Source organism: Cyphomyrmex costatus, unplaced genomic scaffold (assembly GCF_001594065.2).
Source record: "Cyphomyrmex costatus isolate MS0001 unplaced genomic scaffold, Ccosl1.0 scaffold398, whole genome shotgun sequence".
NCBI classification, from domain to species: domain Eukaryota; kingdom Metazoa; phylum Arthropoda; class Insecta; order Hymenoptera; family Formicidae; genus Cyphomyrmex; species Cyphomyrmex costatus.
This window is the reverse complement of record NW_017278185.1, coordinates 450,006-469,951: the sequence shown is the minus strand read 5'-3', so window position 1 is coordinate 469,951 and position 19,946 is coordinate 450,006. Positions and strand designations below refer to the sequence as shown.

Here is a 19,946-nt window from a genome sequence, read left to right as displayed (position 1 = left end):
AAAGATACTAAAAGATATCTTTATATTCTAATAATAATAATATATTATAATAAAATAATAGTTTCCGGTATTTATATAATACAAATTTTGCATTTTAATGCTGCGATTGATTTAATTTTTTATATATTATTATTATAAAGTAGGTCAGTGTGAATTAATAAGAAGACCATAAAATATAATTTGCTTTTATATTAGATTGCTTAATCTTAACATAAATTGAATAATAAAAGGCTCAAACGAAAATTTAACGAAAGAAATTGAAAAGGACGTATTTCGGTATATTAATAGATAGGTATACATACATATGTCCTTCTAGAATTACAATTGTTTTGCTGAATTCACAATTTTATTCCGCGCATGCAATTGTGAAGGAAGGACAAACAGGTTTAAACGAGCATTAATTGAGATAAGTAACTGGCAAGTTTAGATTAGTTTAAATGACTCAATCTTGAATAGAGACATATAATAAAGCATAGGAGATAATTCGAAATTCACACATTGATACATAGAAAGTTACATAAAAAATTATTGATTATAACTGATAAGACTATTTGAAATTATGTATAAAATTATCTCTGTCGTATGTGCCATTTTTCTCAAAAATTATCTTTTTTTCAAAGAATTATTGAAAAAACTCGGATTATGTCAGAAGACAAAGAAAGAAAACACTATCTTTCGTTTAAAAAGGTGATTAAAAATGTAACAAATATGTTTCTTATTGATTTAAAAATTTATCTATTTGTGATAATGAAATTAACGAATACATCGTTATCTCAAAACTGGTATGAGTCGAATTCTTCAACAGAATCGCAAACAGTCTCAGATAAGGTCGAAGTAAAGTCATTATACTTCCACGTAGTTTCGTTCATTGTAAATTGTATTTTATTGCTCGGTTCAAAATTGTCCGGCAACCAGGGCATCCAAGTATTGTTAAAGTTAGACGGATAACCAGCAGAATCACGGTCCAAACTGATCTCTTTCACGAAACCCAGTCTTTTATAGCAGTCGATGAGCACATTCAATCTCTGTACGATCTGCAAACGTAACGATATTTTCTTAAATTGGCAGCATTTCCTATTTTTCATCTCCAGGTAGAGCAATTATGTAATTATTTGTACGAGTTATTTTCTTTCCTAGCGATTGTAAAGTCATTGTTGATGCATATTACACCATAATTCAATAATGTAGTCTTGAATGTAAGTATAAAACATCCGCAAAAATTTGATGTAAACGTTCTATAACTTATTCCATATTTAATTTTCTCTATTATTATTTTCAAATGTTTGAAATATTGTTATAAAATGAATATTTACATATAATATAATATAAAGAGGAGTAGACGAACTGCGAACATCTAAAGGAAAATAAAGTCGATTATTTATCAATTATATAGAAATCTGTATTCAAAAGATATACTCTACTTATTTAGTTTCAAACCACACATAGGGTGCGATCCACTTCACACTGCAAATGCTTTGAAGCATTCTTTGATTGGTCAATTTGTAAAATTCTTTCTTCTGATTGGTCAACGAAGCATTTGCAGCGTTAAGTGGATCGCACCCATACATTCATATATTATAAATATAAATACTTCAATTTTAAACAAAAAATAACACTTAATTATTATTTGAACTTATCCGCTATTATGGCAATGGCAAATTGGATTTTGTTTTTCTTTAAAATTATAGTTTTATACATTGATAACGTGAATATTAATTATTGTAATTTAAAGCAAAGCGCATAAATGTACACCTTTAAATAAAAACTTCTATAATTGATAAATATAATTATTGATTTTATTTAAATTTTTCCTTAGATATATATTTGCAATTCCCTCTCACCTATATCAAACACATCGATAACATTATTATGTAATGATACTTATCTGAATCAGCATGTGCGTTTTATAGTCACGTGTTGTGTAGTGTAGCATTAACTGTAATCGCACTATCACTAAATGCAAGATATAAATAACAGTTCTCACTACTTTCTCTCTTTCCCTAAATATTTATTATTTTGCAATTTTAATTTAATTCTTACCTCAGGATACTTCGAAGATATATCTGTAACTTCGCAAGGATCTTTGTAGATATCGAACAAGCAAACGCGGTTCTCGCAACTGGAGGAATTCGTAAGATTCTTGCAAACTACCGTGGCCTCTTTCCGGAGTTCTTCTATTTTACTCGCAATTACAACGTTAGTTGAAACATTCGCTATAGCAGATGCAGCTGGTGATTCTAGCACATTTGTTACATTGTACTTGGGATACGATGGGTCGCTACCGTTATAATATGTATAATGCTTCTGATATTCGGACTTATCTGTATCAAAAAGATCATAGTTTATTTTTGTATTAATTGTTTGTTCTTAAACTGAATTTTTGATGAAATCATAAAGACTTGAGAGAAAGGGGGAGAGAGAGAGAGAGAGAGAGAGAGAGAGAGAGAGAGAGAGAGAGAGAGAATAGATTTATAATAACATTAAGTATAATAATAAAAAACAATTACTGATATACGTACCTTTAACGAGTTTATAACGTCCAATTAATGCCGCACTGTTGTCAAAATCGCAGATATTTATAACAACGGATTTCCGATCGCTAGTTTTCTTTTTCTTGATGGCAGACCATTGATCAATACCGTCCAATTGGTTCAAATTACTCAAATTACCGCCAGCTGCGGAGTATAGTGTTGGTAGCCAATCGGTAATATGAAATAATTCAGTTGAGACTCTCGACGAGTGCTCAATTAAGGGTGAGTAAATGCACGCCGCACCTCGAACAGCTCCTTCGAATAGGGTAAATTTCACCTGCATACACATTATTTCATTTTTTAAATTCAACTATAAATACACCGATTTATTTAAAATTGTACATTTCTTATGCAATTTCAAAATCTGCCACAATTTTAACTATTTCTATACACAATTATAATTTATATAGTGTTCCTAACGACGATGTTATTGTATACTATTAGCGATCATAAATTAGCGATAGTCACGAATAAAACCAAACATGGAATTGTAATTTATTTTGATACATTTACCCCTCGTAATGGATAATTGGATCCATAATTTTCTAAAAGTCCTTCAGTCTGCGCTCCATTATCAGACATGAAAATTATGATCGTGTTCTTCAACATATCTTTTCTATTCAATGCATCGACTACCCGACCGATTGATTTATCTAATGTTGCAACGACACCTAAAATATACAATGTTAAATTATAATGTTACGTAATAAAAATGCGAATACACATTGCAATGTTACAATTATAGCATTCTTATTGTAGCTAAAACTAAAATGATATAAAATGAGGAGATAACAGACGTCTGCGAAGTCAAAATTATTGATCAATTTGAAACGGAATACACATATAATACTGAGAAAAATATTTAGCTCTTGCATTAAAAACTTGTTACCGCGAAATTTTAACTTCTAATTTCTCATAAAATTCATATTTTGTTAACAAAAATGACACTCTTATAATAAAAGCATAAGAAATATAAAATTGTACTTACTCGCGAACTTCCTTCTGTTCAAATCTTGGATGTAATTGAAAGTGGCATTCGTTTCTTTCCAATCGTATACTTCCATGACTTCTTCGGCATCGCTAGCATGTGAGGCGAGATGTGCTAGTTGGAGATATATGGGTTTCGTAGTATTATGCGATGAAATAATACTTTCAGCCTCCTCGGTTATAATATTAGTCATGTAATCATATCTATATTCAACTGTATGATTGTCGCCTATAATACGGTGCAAATCATAGCCTACCAGTTTCTGCAAAATATTATATATTAGTTAATGTATTAGTTAATATTGTTGTATAGCTTTAATTATAAGTATAAAGCACTCTCAATTTATTCCGTCAAAAATGTATGGGTAACAATAAAAGTCAAAGAAAGACATTAAATCTCTTATAAAAGCAGACATTACTTTTCAATGAAATTGTTTCTAATTTATTTTTTGTTAGATATTATATAGAAAATTACGTCAGTTCTGAAACTGCTTTACACTTGTAGCTGAGACTGTAAATAACAATTATAATACAGGCACAGAAACAGTCGACTTCAATTAAAAGTAACATATAACATCAATGTTGTAATGTTGCACTTAATAATATAACCATGTTATATTACTGTTAAGTTAAATTATAACATTGTAATGTTATATTACTTTTAGTTAGTGTCGACTTGAATATTTGTTTATAACAGTAAAAATGTCGTTTATTACTAATTGATAGACAGCTAGATTTTTATTATCTGTTATAATAAGTGATTTTACAACAATTACGTTCAACCATCGAAAAAGGACACATCGATATTTTTACTGTAATTTTCTATAATGCTACTGTCTTTCTCTAGCAATAGTTAATTATACAAAACTTACGCTTTCATTTAATGTATGATTGTAGTATTGAATATAGCCATTGTAATATCCCAAGAAAGTGTCGAAACCACGACGAGTGGGTCCATAATTTCTCGTGTGATAACCAACATGCCATTTCCCTACGAGATGAGTAGCGTATCCGAGTCTACGAAGATACTCAGGTAGAAGAGTGTCGTTTAAATGTATACCACGTGGTTCGGCTCCTTTCAACGGATAGCCCTGCATTCCTATATTGTAATTAAATTATATTCCACACAATTAAATTCCAATTCGATCACCTGCTGCATAGGACGCCGGCCCACGGCTAGCTCTATATTAAGATTATAATTACAAGACGATGAAGGTGATAGAGATTTATATCAAAATCGTAGAATTTACACACACAATTATTCTGAGCTGAAACTATGTTATACACATTGCAAAAAAAATGTATAAACTGTATTATAGGAAGACGTTTAACACTACAAAATGTGTGATATATAATTTATCTGCAAATAATTAATGAATTACCTGTCCGTATTGGATGTCGCCCGGTGAGAAAAGCTACTCTTGATGGTGTGCACACCGGCATTACGTAATGTCGATTCAAAATCACGCCGTTGTATGCAAGAGCGTCTATGTTTGGAGTAGGAATCTCATTGGCACCGTGGAAGCTAACGTCGTTCCATCCCTTAGTTATCGAGATATATATTAAAAAACGTATTACATAACATTAAGGTAAAGCCTACAACCTAACGCACATAAAATGCATAATAGAGGATTGGCTGTCCCTGTTACTGTGTCTCTATTTTTTATTTAAACAAACCATAAAAAAAACTAACACAAATAAATAAAAAAAAGTACTTTTTTTATTATAAATTAAATTATTAATGTATACACAATATACCAAAGATACTATTTTATTTTTTAACTATTAAAGTGTTTTAATCGAAAGATTTTTTCGAAAGATACGAGGAATCTATATGAAACTACAGTAATACGTCTACTGCAAGATTTTAAGCTTGTCCCTATTAGTGTGTCCTGTAGAGCTGAGAACATTGTATATGAGTACTTAAACATTGAAAAAAGTGTATAATTGAAATAATGGTTTGTGTAATTAACTTAAACAATTAGCTTACATTTATTATCTGTTTTACGTTAAAGTGGATTAAATGCGGATAGACACACAAATTGGGGGCATATTAATAGGATCGCCACTTGGAGAGGACACCCTATACATGACTATATGTATAATAAGAACAAAAACATCTTTTATTTTTATCAAAAACATTATAAAGTATTAATATTTGTTAGATTAAAGAAGAAAATTATTATATATTATAATATAAGAGAAAAAATAGTTAAAAAATCGATATTGACCCTAGCAGATAAAATTAAAGCTACAATATTTAATAATTACTTCAATAAGCAAAGTGGATTAAAGGCATACTAATAGGAACAGTTACCCTATAGTCACAGAGGATAATAATTTCTTACAAGATCATCAGCGATGATAACGACAATGTTGGGTGGCCGTAAGGAGGCCCACGTCGAACCGAAATAAAGACTCACACTTAAAATTGTCAGTAGGGAGACAAATAACTTGTTCAAATTCATCGTTTTCACTAATTTTTCTATTAATTTGGTATTATCAAAGTTACAATTTCACACACTATCACGTGGAATCGTTGATACCACTGTTTATATTTTGAAACGTTAATGTCCCAGTGAGAAATGACAATAGAATCGATGTCGAATCGATGTCAATTCGACATTGAATTGACGATTTCGACGTCAAATTGACATCAATTCGATGTCGATTTCATTATCATGTCTAAACGTTTAGAACGCTCAGTATATAAAGTGACTAATTCACTTATCTCGACATTATTGCTTATCCTTTAGCCAAACTATTATAACTGTAATAAAAAGATTTAGGAGATTAAGAGAACTGTGTTAAAAATGTTATTATATCATTTAATTGTTCAATGTTTAGGTATTTCTTATCGTAAATTCGTATAGTAAACACACGTGCGACAGTCGAACCGTTGCGTCGAACGATTGTTCGTATTAGACTTGAAAGTGCAGCATACATATTGTTAAATTTATAGATATACGGAGCGATAGTTTTTATACGATTAATACGATCTTTTTATCGCAATATGTTCTTATATATGTACGTAATAAATATATATACATATATGTATATATATAAGCTGTAAAATAAAGTTGCAGTTTTTATCTTGTTATTATAACTTTTGTTAATATATAAAACGTTAGTTTACTGTTTTAAATATTACAAGAAACAAATTGCGCAATTATCAATCCGAAGAAATTAGTAATATAGGTACATTATTTGTAGTAGTAGTAGTAGTAGTAGGTAAATGCAGGTGGGCTTAACTAGCCTACTACCGCGACCTAGATCCATACATTATTTGTAAATACAATATTTTTTCATTTAATATACACATATACATATATGTATATATATTATTATATTTAAAAATGCTTTAGAATACATTACAAATATCCGAATATTATTGTAAATTTATTTCAAAATTTTTATATATTTCCTCTCTCATGTACAATGTACTCGTAGATACAATTAGTGTGGTTAATTATAAATTAATTGTTATTTCATTACAAAAAAAACATACGTAATATAATTATTCATAGTAATAAAGTATTAATTGAAAAGATACTCGAATTTAATTAAATAGTAACTTGCCCTTACTATTTAATTACATGATTCTAGCACAAAAGCAATAAAAAACTCATCAGTCAATTCTAAGCAAAATTGTAAGATTCTTAACTTGTTCTCCTAAGATTTATAAGAATTTATGATTGATATTCTAATTCTTTGCGTATACGTATGATAATTCATATATATAATAGATATCTATACAATTTCTTGTAATCTTATTACGGCTAGCAAAAAGCTGTCTATAACAATATTCCATAAAGTTATAAGTACTTGTCAGTTTTTACAATAAATCTTGTGAGAACATGTTAGACCGGAATCAGACTACGCATTGAAGATTGAGATTGAAGATTAAAAGATTGAAATTTGACCAATCAAAACAATAGAAGCTAAACTTCCTTTGTCCTCATTGATCAAATTTCAATCTTCAATCTCAATCTTCAATGCATAGTCTGATTTAAACCTTACGAGCTTTACAATTCTACGTAAAAAATTAACCCATTAATTAGCGAAAGAAACGTATTTCATTATGTTATAACAGACATACATATATATATAGTTTCAGAATTAGTAATTTTAAAAATACTCACTATTTCACGCATTTAATTGCAAAGAAAGATATTCCACAAAAAGAAACAGTTTTGAATGCGCATTAATTAAGATAGATATATTGTAATCATCAAGTTTAGATCAGTCTAAGTGACCGTCGATCCTCGGTAGAGTCACGTATTAAGATTAAATAAAAATATTGTAGAATAACTAGTAAAACTTTTTGAAATTGTGTACGAAATTTTTACGAAAAATTAAGAATTTCTAGGACAAACCAACCTCACTCTCCGTCCCATTACAAATATCTGCGAAAAACTAAGAATTTCTAATATCTTGTCTCAATTTCTATAGTTTTTCTATACTTTTTCGTAAAAATTTTTTCCGTCAGACAGATTATTTAAAATAAGATTTCCTTTCAATATGTAATTTTAGATGCATTCCGATATTCACTGCCAGTACTGAAAATCTATAGCGCCCGTAACGTATACTGTATAGTTTCAGCACTGGCAGTGAATATATTGGAACGCACTCTTTCTCTCCATTCATTTCCAAATAAAAATACCGTAGAATAAGCTATATCTCCAGCCCAAGTGGTATAAGCGATATCGCTAACCCAATTAGAATAAGCCATATCACCAATCGAAGTAACAATGTCATAATGATGTCAAAGTGACGTGTAAAATTCAATAAATCTAATATTTAACCTAAGAAAAATACATAAAAGTCAACAAAAAATCAAAATGCTTTTATTTTAATTCTGTTTTAATGAACAGTCAAATTTTGTAATAAAAAATTGTTTAGATTTTTATGACGTCAAAATAAAGTCATTCAGACTTTTTTCCTTGACTTAGTATATTTCTTGGATAGTAAAATACCATTAATTAAACTTTACAATCAGATTTCATATTAAGTGTTTTCTGTGACTAAAATAGTATAAAGTTTTGAAACTTAAAATGAGATAGATGTACGTTTAACATTTAGCGAAAGCGAAAGAGAAAATTCTAATACAGTCTAATGTAGAATTAAAAAACAGACCTTTGATCTTATCTTATCGTGAAGTGTCATTTTGGGCATCGTTTTTTTCTTGTCCACGTGACATCAAAGAGCTAAAACTATTGTAATGCAATGCAATAGCACACATAAAATAAGTGTTAATTTGCCGAACAAAGAAAATGCTGATTTGAACATAGTGCACGTTTAAAATTTTATGCGCGATTTATGTACGTAAAAATAAACTTGTCGCATGTGTGTGCTTTGTCGCGTTGTACAATAACTTTGCATATTTTACACTGCGTAATTCTTTCTAAAGAAACGCGCGAAAGAAAAACGTAGACGCAGAAATGCTTCTTTTGATCTCGATACAACTTTGAAATTGACTCCACGTGACAGCGAGTAGTTTAACTGGACCGACGGAATTTCTTTACGAGCACGTCTGCATTTCAAATCGTTCAAACAAAAGTTTTGCACATGACTGCTACAAGGATGATCCCGATGTGAAGATAGTACGCCAACCCGGCCAACTGAGCAGCTGCGTTGTACAGAAATATATCACCCGATGGTATCCACGGCTCCCATGTATTATTCGTTCTTCTTGGATCGGCGAGCCAGTCTACTGACGGCTTGATCTGCATCGCGACGTTGCGCGCATATTGCTCCAGAATCTGATCCAGTTCCCGGGCGATCTATGAGAAGAAAAGAAACTGATGCCCTTCCTTAATTTAATTATAATAACACTAAGTAAGATCAGATTTGATATTTTCTCACCCTCGGATATTGTTCGGCGATATTCTTCGTTTCGCAAGGATCGTTCTCGATATCGAACAGGCACTCGGTAACGTTGCAAGTGACAAAATTATAATTACTGATGTTGAATCGACAGGAGACTGTAGCTTCGTTGCGTAACTGAATCATTGTGCTGGGTTGAGTAACCGGACCACCCAGATGATAGGTGATGCTCTGTGACACCGTGCTCGACAGAATGGTCTCGCTGTAGGGTGGCATATCATCCTGTAGATTTTTTCTCGAACTGTTGCTCAAAAATAGAGATACATAACTTCTTTCGAAATCGTGCCGATGATGTCCATCGTAGTAACCGTTCTCGATCGATCCTAAGATGGAATTTTTCGTAAGCATTAACGAAAAGCCAACAGAAACAAGTTGAGTACTGAAAAGTATTTATATAATTAAAAATTACTATAAAAATAAAATTTTAATGGATATTCCGAGCATCCCACATCCATTTTAATACCTTAAATGTTAATATTTATTAAATATTTTTTTTGCATGATGATTCTATGATTGACAAAATATTTTATGAACTTTTGAAACTTTAACTGAAAGACTTTTTCATACGGAAATCTTTCATGAAAACGAAAAAATGAGAAATTCCTTCTCATTGTCACGTGTAAATTGTATTGCGTTATATCGCTCGATCAAATGATAACAAAGTACCTCGAAGAAGTTTGTACTGCTTGTATATAGCACCCTCCGTCTTGGAAATCTCGTCGATGTTCAGCAGCAGCTTGTCCCTGGCTGTGGGATAGCCGTCGCTCAACATACGCCACTGATTTACCCCGTCGATCTCCCCCAAATCCCTCAGATCGCCATCAGCGGCGGCATAGAGGGTTGGCAGCCAGTCGGTTACGTGTATCAAGTTGCTGCACACACGTGCTGCTTTACGCAATCTTGGTGACCATAGTACAGCAACTCCTCTTACTCCACCCTCGTAGAGGGTGTATTTCATCTGCCGTCATAAATCACGCTCTTATATATACCGCTGTACTTCTTAAAACATCAAAGCGGTTCAGCTCGTGCGTATCTCCGGGAAATTTTCAAATAAATTTAGGTAAAACGTATTTTTTTATATTTATAATACATCAATAATATATATAATAATTATCAACAATATACATATAATAATAATAATAAACATTTTTGTGCTATATGAATAATGTACGTATATATAATTTTAGGACTAATATAATGTATTTTTATATATTTTTTTCTATCTCTCACGCCCGTCGAAAATTAATTATTTAAGAATGCATCATCAAATTTAAATCACTAATTTAATATCAATGTCGGTTATATGATTAAAAATACTTACACCTCGCAAAGGATAATTAGAGCCGTAATTGCGAAATTTACCAACGGGTGCCGCGCCGTTGTCGGTGAGGAAGAGGATCAACGAATTTCTCAGCATTCCTCGACTGCCCAAAGTATTGACGATGAGTCCAACGGAATCATCTAATTTCGATACCATCTCTAAGGAAATTAATGACAAGATAACGAAGATGCTCGATTGAATTAAATTATATATTTCATATTTATTTTATAATTATTTTATAATTATTTGATTGAAACTGCTGTTGTTATTGATCAATGTAAAACAATTAATTATCAGCATTTGCCGTTGACATAATCTTACACACTTGCATATTTGCGGCGATTTTGTTCCAAGATGTGCGTAAATCGTTTATCGTAGTGGTCATAATCTTGCGGATTCTCGAGAGGCGCGTGAACAGCAAGGTGCGATATTTGCAGATAGAGCGGTCGAGGCGGATCGTGATTCTGAATGATCCTGACCGCCTCATCGGTGAAAAGATCCGTCACGTATTTGTCGGTTAAGCCATAAGCCGGAGCATCGCCACGATGCATATCGTACCCGCTCATATTCTGATATACGCATGGAAAAAAAGTATTGAGTATTATATATCGAGTAAGTTAATGGAAAGAAACCAACAGGGAGATCCCCGTCTCAGTGGGTGGATCTGCAGCTGCGGACTTTAGTGGGCAAAACCTTTCATGAGATAATTAATATGGCGATGGATAATCGATAGGGCTAGCAGAATCAAGTCAACAGAGTTAGTTTTTGAGATGTCCATGCTTTGACAGGCTAAGGACTGAGAAGGAGGAGATCGAATAATGAAATGTAGGTAATAACAATCCAGCAAATAAGCTAACTTCTTTAGTCATTTTTGCGTCAAAATGACGCAAAATAATATCAGCTTGTTTATCGGGAAAAAATAAATTAAGAAACAAATTTGTATGAATATCTGTCTAGATAAAATTTTTCTTACACATTATTACGTTATATAAGGTACCTGAGCCGAATAAAGCCCAGTACAAAATAAGGCCCACTTTTAAAATTACCGCTTATAAATGCACTTTATGTCTAAATTATATGCTTAAAAAATATGTCATAGAGCCGATAAGAAGATGTCTAGAAAAATAGAACCGGCAACAATTCGGTTTCTTAGTATAATATGAACTTAGTGACGAGACGGATGTTTTGTGTCGTTTTTATAAAAATCCGCTGCAATAAATTGATAATATTTGAAAAAGTTTATTAAATACACGTTATTTTGTAATTTATTATAACATACTATAATATTATTCAACTCTCTAATCAGTAAAAATAATAAATATATATATCAATTTTTTAGAATAAATATATTGTTTAGGAACAACACACTCATCAAATAAGGCCCATCTCTTTTCCTTGTATGACATTTGATAGAAACAAGGATAAACTGATGCTTGTATGCATGCACCGCGTCGATGTGTTTTGATGATATCGATATCGATTTGATATTAGCTTTCTCACTAGGTAAATGGTATCACGAGTTATGTATGGGACTTACATCACAAGATACAGATTTTCAATGCTGTTAATATCTTCAAATTAAAATTTATTGAGTTAAAGTTACCTATAAATGTCAAAGACGATTACCAAAGATTATTTGTTATTTCAAAAAAACGTTTTTTTTTTTAAATAACGTTTCTTTTTCATTGATTTGTTATTCGGGCTTTATTAAATACATATTCATGTAATAAAGCCCAAAATAAAATTTTTTTAAAACAAATTTTTTGCTTATTTAAAAATCTTTATCATGAAAAATGTATACATTTTTTATTAGTTATTAGAATAAAGATTTTATTTTTACAAAGTTTATTTTAATATCCCTATAAATAAAATAAAAAAAAAATAAAATAAATTAGATAGGCCTTATTCGGCTCAGGTACCTTACATACATTTATATGTATTTAAAATGTATAAATAATATATGAGTGTCACACATAGAAAACGTAATAAAAATTATTATATTTACAATAAATAATAATTAAAATTAATTATTTATAATTATTTATTGTTTTACATGTATACAATTGATTAAAAAATGAATAAAAGAAAGAATTATTATATGAGAGTTTTTTAGAATAAGTCATCCACACAAACTCATTAACTCTATAAAACAAAAAGTAGAGGAAATCATTGAAATTATAAACTAATTATAAATCTAAATTAATCTGTAATAAAATTAAAAAATTTTTTAAAAGTAAGTGTTAATCAGTTTAGTTTCTAAAATATTCGTACAATTTTTTTCTTGTCTTTGTACAAATCTAAATAATTTTTATTACATTTTTCACGTAAGACTAAATCATTAATAAAATACAAAAGAATTTTATATTTATTTGAATAATTTATCAAATTATTAAATAATTGACTCGATCAGAATATATATAATATACCTGATATGAGTATTTATAGTCATAATACGAAATGTGACTGTTATAAAAGCCAAGAAAGGAATCGAAGCCACGGTGCAAGGGAGTGTGCTGAGGTGTGTGGTATCCCAAGTGCCACTTCCCGATCAACTTTGTCGTGTATCCCAATCCCCGTAGACGTTCCGGCAAGAGCCTCACGGTGAGGGGTAGTCCTATGGGTTCGCCACCCTGTATACTTTCTCCTTGCATACCTGTATCGGACAACATAAATTGCTGCATACGAGTTGCTCGAATGCTGCATTAATTCACGCGACTGCATTAATTTAATGAAATTTGGAAAAAAAAGATTCGCTGCCAGTGCTACAATTTTCATATAAATCTTCAAAATTATTTTAGCTTCTTTTCATTATACTATCTATTAAAAATTATTGCAGCAGATAATCTTTTCTTTCAGCGTAACAAAAACGAAGTCAAATTTTATTGTTAGCATTATTATATGTCGTTAAATTATCGCGACCTTCACATGAGTCTTTTTATTGCTTGAATGCAGACAATTTATACATGTCGTAAAATTGCGAAATGATAAAAAAAACTAATGGAGGCTGACCTTTTCGGTAGAAAAAAAAGAAGAGGAAAAAGCTGACAATGAAATTTTTTCCTTGCGCACAAACTTTGTACCAAGTAAATGAAGTTTATCGCTTTAAAGCGATGAATAATACATACCCATACGTATCGGATACTTTCCGGTAAAAAACGCCGTTCTAGAAGGTGTGCTGGACGGTAAGACGTAATGCCTATTTAATATTATTCCATTATATGCCAGAGCGTCTATGTTTGGAGTTGGTATCTGATTCGAGCCGTGGAAACCAACGTCATTCCATCCCTAAAAATTTAGAGTTTTATTTCCAGTTAGCATGCATATAATAAATATATAATAAAAATTAATTTATAATTAATACAAGATGTTAATAATTTGATAATTATTAAAAAATGAATCATATATAGGAAAAAAAAAACTGGCTGCTGCAGCAACTTACAAGGAAAGTGCCCAAAATGATAATTGCGAATTAATACAAAATATATCATTGAAAAGGTCTCGCCGAGTAGAATTCAACTGTGCAATATTTCGCTTGAAAATGGCGGCTCTGAGGCGCGTTATATGCATAGAAGTTATACAAAGTCTACCTAATGATAATAAGAATTTTACTTTGGGTTGAGTTTCTAGGGTCATACGTGGAGTAAACTTTTTTTTTGAAGAACCTATTTGCCAGATTTATAACCAAAATGCTACATGAATCAAATGTTCATATGATTTCTTCAGTAGATTTCTTTGTTACGATTGTTTTTTCGAACGTTATCATTACCATTAGTCCTTTTGCTTTTCCTTCTCTTCTCTTTGCTCTTATTTTAGTTTCTGAAATAAAACGAAAATCGCGATTTATGTTTTATTAACCAATTTTTTTTTCCATAAAATGAGAGCGAATAATTTCATATTTTACATGGAACTTTTATCTATAAGGGTCTTTTTATCGCTAGTAATGAATCCAGAGTCGAAGTTTTTAAGTTTAAAATAACGGATCCAACATAGCACCTAAAAAACATATTAAAAATAAAAAATTAAGAACAAAAAAATATAAAGTAAAAAAAATTGAAAACAAATAAAAAATAGAAAATACGGAGTATAAAATCCTAGTTTTGGAAAAAAAATTTCAGTGAACTGGTTAATAAAACATAAAAGTTTTCGTTTCATTTCAGAAACCAAAATAAGAAAAGACAAGGAAAAGCAAAAAGACTAATGGTAATGTTCGAAAAAACAATCATAACAGAGATTTACTGCAGCAGAAATCATATAAACATTTGATGCATGTAGCATTTTGATTACAAATCTGGCAAATGGGTTTTTAAAAAAAAAAGTTTATATTCTTCTTTAACCTTTTAAACTCCACGTATGATCCCAGACAGCACAGTAATGTTTAAAACGTACATGTTGGACGTTTGGACATATTAAAAACATCCATATTAGATCCATGGATATTTTAAAAACGTTTTAAAAATATCCAGTGTTACCATTTTCGTCCATTTTAGGATGCAATGGACTAAAACTGGACTAAATTCATATATTAAACAAATTTTAGATCACAATCCAGACAAATTTGCACACTGAAAGCAAAATGATTACTAACTTTTACCATTGCGAGCAGCAAGCTATTGTTACTTGTCGCTTGTTGCGTATCTGAATTAAGCTTTAATTTAATAAATTTTCGCGTTACCGGAGGTAACAAAAGTAAAACTCCTCGTGCGATCCTTCGCAAGTCAACGAAAGCAATACGTCACAAGCAGACTTACAAGTAAAGCTACCCAAGTGTCATACGCCGATTTTTTTGAGCTTTTAGAATGTTGTCCTCCAGATAAAAATAAGCGACAGGTATTTTTTTTATACGGGCCCAAATTCACTTTTAAGGGATGAAACACTTGAAAAAAAATCGGTTTTTCTCTTTCGAAGCGAATATCATCGAAACTATAAGAGATACAAAAAAATTTCTAGAATAAAAATTGAATGGTTTTAGGAGTACTTTAGAACTATGATAAAAAAAGATTTTTTAAATTATTTATTTATTGTGTACTCCCACCCCCGCCCTTATTTTCAAAAATTTTTACACTTTTATGTGACGAAAATTAAAGAGTATTTTTTACTGAAAACAACGGTGTGTATTTAAATCACTTTCCGAAAAACCATTTTTCAGATATAAACGAAAAAACGTCTATATGTACGCGCTTTGTACGTATTCGTACACACGTGTGTGGGAGGAATACCCTTGCTTCTCACGTTTGGGGTGCTTGGTTTATAAATTTAAATTTAATCCTAGAAACTCAAATCGAAAGTCAAATTCTTATTATCATTAGGTAGACTTTGTATAACTTCTATTGTACATAACGCCCTTTAGAGACGCCATTCAAGCGAAATATTGCACAGTTGAACTTTACTCGGCGAGACTATTCCAACGAAATATGTATTTTGTATCAATTCACAATTACCACTTTAATTAGCACTTTCTTTGTTAGATCATAAAAGATGGCATATAGATTAACATTTTTAATCTGGCTGTAGCAGCTAATTAAAAATACTGTGCCATATATTTAGTCAATCTTTTCTTTTAGTGAAGCAAATACAAATTAGCAGTAACATATAGTTTTGATATAGTTATAACATAGTTATAATTTCTTACTTAACACGTAACTATAACCGTAATGTGACACATGTTGTACGTAATGTAACAATTATTATATGAATGGCAAGTTATAATTAATTAAGTTATGTTACTAAATTGATGGTTACTGGGACATGTATATTCAAAACTTCTTTCGTACCGGAAGCCTAGCATATAAAAATTACGTGATCGAATTAAATTGTAATTGACGTGTGTAGGAATTAGCATTCCGTCGTGTAGTCCGAATGAGTCACAATTCACGACATGCGTACTGTTGATTGCGGAGGCGTAGATAATACTTAAGCTACAATAATTAACTTAATTAAGGATAATTTTAATCTGGAATACTTTTGCGTAAATTAATCGTGCCGAATTGTGTATGTAAAGCAAGCGCGGGTAAATGATGTTTATGCAAATTGTTATGTGCATATAATGTATAAGATATTCTTATTAATATATGTACACACAAAATTTGATTTAATTCTTAATGTTACTTTCTCATCAAATTTGTAAATAAGCATTATAAAATGCTTTTATATAAAAATCAAGATAAACAAACGAATTAAGTAATGACTGTTAAATCAATAAGAGAGATTATATATGCTCAAATTTTACACAAATATTCATGGCGTAATAATAAAACAATTTATAAAATTTTTATATTTTTGGTATTATTTTTAAATATATCATAAATATATTCTTAAGAATTACAGAATTTCATGAAGATTATGATTTTCGTGAACTTTTTAAGATTTTTTCTAGTCCCCCCCCCTCCTCTGTTTTTTCTTATATGTATTTCTATTGTATATTAACATTATAAAATTATAAACTCTATAACTATAAAATATATTTGTAAAGTATATATTTATAAAATACTTGAATTTTTTTAAAGAGTAAAATATTTCTAATTTCTCTTTTTATCTCTAAATTATAATAAACATTAATAAATACTAAATAATTTAATAGAACAGAAAATATACACACACACATATTACATGTTTCGGCTTTACGTTTAAACCCTCTTTAGATATAATACAAAAAAAGTATACGCAATGAAAATATTAATAATAATCGCAAGATACAATGAGACACAAATAATTTCGTTGAATTTTTAACGTTTAACGAATATTTGTAGCAAAGAAAACAGAGGAAATTCAATATTTATCAAACATTACAAATTCAACAAAATTATTTGCATCTCTCATTGTATTTTACGATTATTATTAGTATTTTCATTGCGTACACTTTTTTATATTATATTATATTTGAAGAGGTCTTAAACTTAAAGCCAAAACATATATATAATGTATATTTTCTGTTTTATTAAATTATTTAGTGTTTATTAATATTTATTATAATTTAGTTTTTGAATGTTTTATTACTTTTTTGACTCTTATCGCCTTTAATATTACACAATTGTTTTTTAATATTGAGAGTCCTTTATTTTCTTAGTTATTAATTCTTTTTATTTCTTTAATTAAATTTTAATCCTCACTTCTTATAAGATGAAACAATTAATGAACGGAAAAAAATAAAAAGAGAAAATTTACATATTTAAAAAAATGTAATATACTTTATTTATTTTTATGTTTTATGACGCAATTGTATCAACTTTCATTTTTATCAATATATTTTACCAAATCATCGGCCATGAAGACGATTATATTCGGTGCTGGTTCGTAACCATATGCAGTTCCAAACAGAATAAGACAAAAAACCTGATAAATATTAATCCGTAATTGTGTCATTAAATGCACCATCTTCACGACGATTTTTTGAAACTGTTTTTAAATATACAGAATTTCCAGAAAAAAAAGAGAAATAAACTTCACTCTTCGTCTACGCGCGACTTATTTTTCACACCTCGCGTCACTCGGCAGCGATACTCGCGTAAACAAAAGGAAGATACATCATTTACACCACATATAAATGCACCGACGAGCTCTTGCGAGATAGGAGCAAGAAGATGAGACAAACAACGTTTATATATCCCACCCACGAAAGAGCGTCATGAATGGATCAAGAGAAACGGGAATAAGGGAACATGTATACTAATGATCACGACAATGACAAAGATAACGTGTCTTAAACTGGGTTGCTTCTCGTCTTACAACCTATTTTCCCTACTTATCTAATTCCTTTTCACAACTACTTACGTTCACGTAGGATTAAGAAGATGTGACGTAAGAGAGAAGTATTACAAAGAAGCGCAGTACCCCTTCATCCTTACGTCTGAGGTTTCATAGTCATCTTCATGATTAATGATGTCGGATGCTTCTCGTAAATTTAAAATATGTAAATAAGCGAAAAAGTACAAAAGATTAATAATATGTTTTGTTATAAAATATGTAGCACAATTATTAAAGTGAAGTTTATATAGCTAATCTAAAAGTCGTAATAAGAAATTTTTAGAACATATTAAATTAAATTTTTTTTGCCTTTGCATCCAAATTATATTAATCACTTACATTTTTTTATTATATGCATACACAGAGTAGTAGAAATAATGTTTGTATGCCTAAAAAATTATAACAAAATATACCGCAAATTTCCTGGATTTTTTTTATTGTGTCCTACCTAACGTTAAATTAATTGTTATAAATATACTTGAAAAACGACGCATGTAAAGTTATAATGTTATTTATACATTCCCACAAAAATGTATACACGTCACTGCATAGTTAAAAACAGGAAGCATTATAGTAGCATTACATTTTATATTCAATATCCTTTTTCATGAAAAAAAAACCATCAATTGAAAAAGATTTATTCTACATCTTTTATTTATTTTCTCGTTAAAGAAGTCGTCCCTTCATCGATTACAGTATTATTCACTGAGAGTCTAAAATACATCATAGGCACTTTTTGCTACTATAATAGATATTGCTGTCGACATTGACGCAACGAGTGACGTACTAAAACAATTAAGACGTCCAAATAATTGAGAACGCCTGGAACAAACGACCAGCTAAATAAGCGCATACTTATATATCCACAGCCTTTAGAGTCGACAAAATAAAATAGTGGAGAAGTGTGTGCGTCGCTCATTAAAAGCTATAAATGTAATTCACAGTCTGGGCACAATGTGCAGGCAAATTGATCCCAGAATATAAAAAGGTACGAAAATTAATTAATTAGGAAAATGTAGTAGAAATAAAAAATATTGAAAAGATAAAAGTAATGTAAATTTCACACAGTAACAAATTTATTTTTCTTACATTCGTATATAATATTTAATAAAATATATATATGTATATTTTGCAAGGAAATACTCAAGTTACGATATTTAGATGCAAGGATTCATCCTTTCATAAAAATTTAAAAACAATTAGTCAAAATTACATACATTTATCTGTTATATATTTAGGAAAGTTAAATTTTTCCAGATACATAAATTGCACGATGTAAGAATACATAAAATAAATAAGATAAAAAGACACAGGTACAAGAATCCCATAAACTTAAATCCATAGAATCTAATTCCTATTAGATTCCTTATTATAAATCTAAATCCAATTCCTCAATAATACAAATTATAGGAATCGTTATTTGAATTATTTCAGCAACTCGTGTAATATGTACAATATACATTACACGAGTTTTACTTTGG

At 30.1% G+C, this 19,946-nt stretch overlaps 2 protein-coding genes across 2 annotated transcripts; both read right to left on the bottom strand.

Annotated features, from left to right (window-relative positions):
- Window positions 1-773: 773 nt before the first annotated feature.
- On the bottom strand, window positions 774-5,986 carry LOC108776942 (arylsulfatase B). The gene is made up of 8 exons (XM_018543696.1): window positions 5,867-5,986; window positions 4,901-5,060; window positions 4,391-4,617; window positions 3,520-3,781; window positions 3,045-3,202; window positions 2,520-2,808; window positions 2,041-2,321; window positions 774-1,034 (listed from the first exon to the last, which is right to left on the bottom strand). Exons 1-8 carry the CDS (start codon window positions 5,984-5,986, stop codon window positions 774-776), a joined length of 1,758 nt encoding a protein of 585 aa, XP_018399198.1.
- A 2,699-nt stretch (window positions 5,987-8,685) lies between these two features.
- Window positions 8,686-18,096, bottom strand: LOC108776971 (arylsulfatase B). The gene is made up of 8 exons (XM_018543740.1): window positions 17,974-18,096; window positions 13,851-14,010; window positions 13,152-13,378; window positions 11,051-11,294; window positions 10,726-10,883; window positions 10,071-10,362; window positions 9,384-9,727; window positions 8,686-9,301 (listed from the first exon to the last, which is right to left on the bottom strand). The coding sequence occupies exons 1-8, from the start codon at window positions 18,094-18,096 to the stop codon at window positions 9,068-9,070; spliced, it is 1,782 nt and encodes a 593-aa protein (XP_018399242.1). The 3' UTR covers window positions 8,686-9,067.
- Between the last annotated feature and the right edge of the window lie 1,850 nt (window positions 18,097-19,946).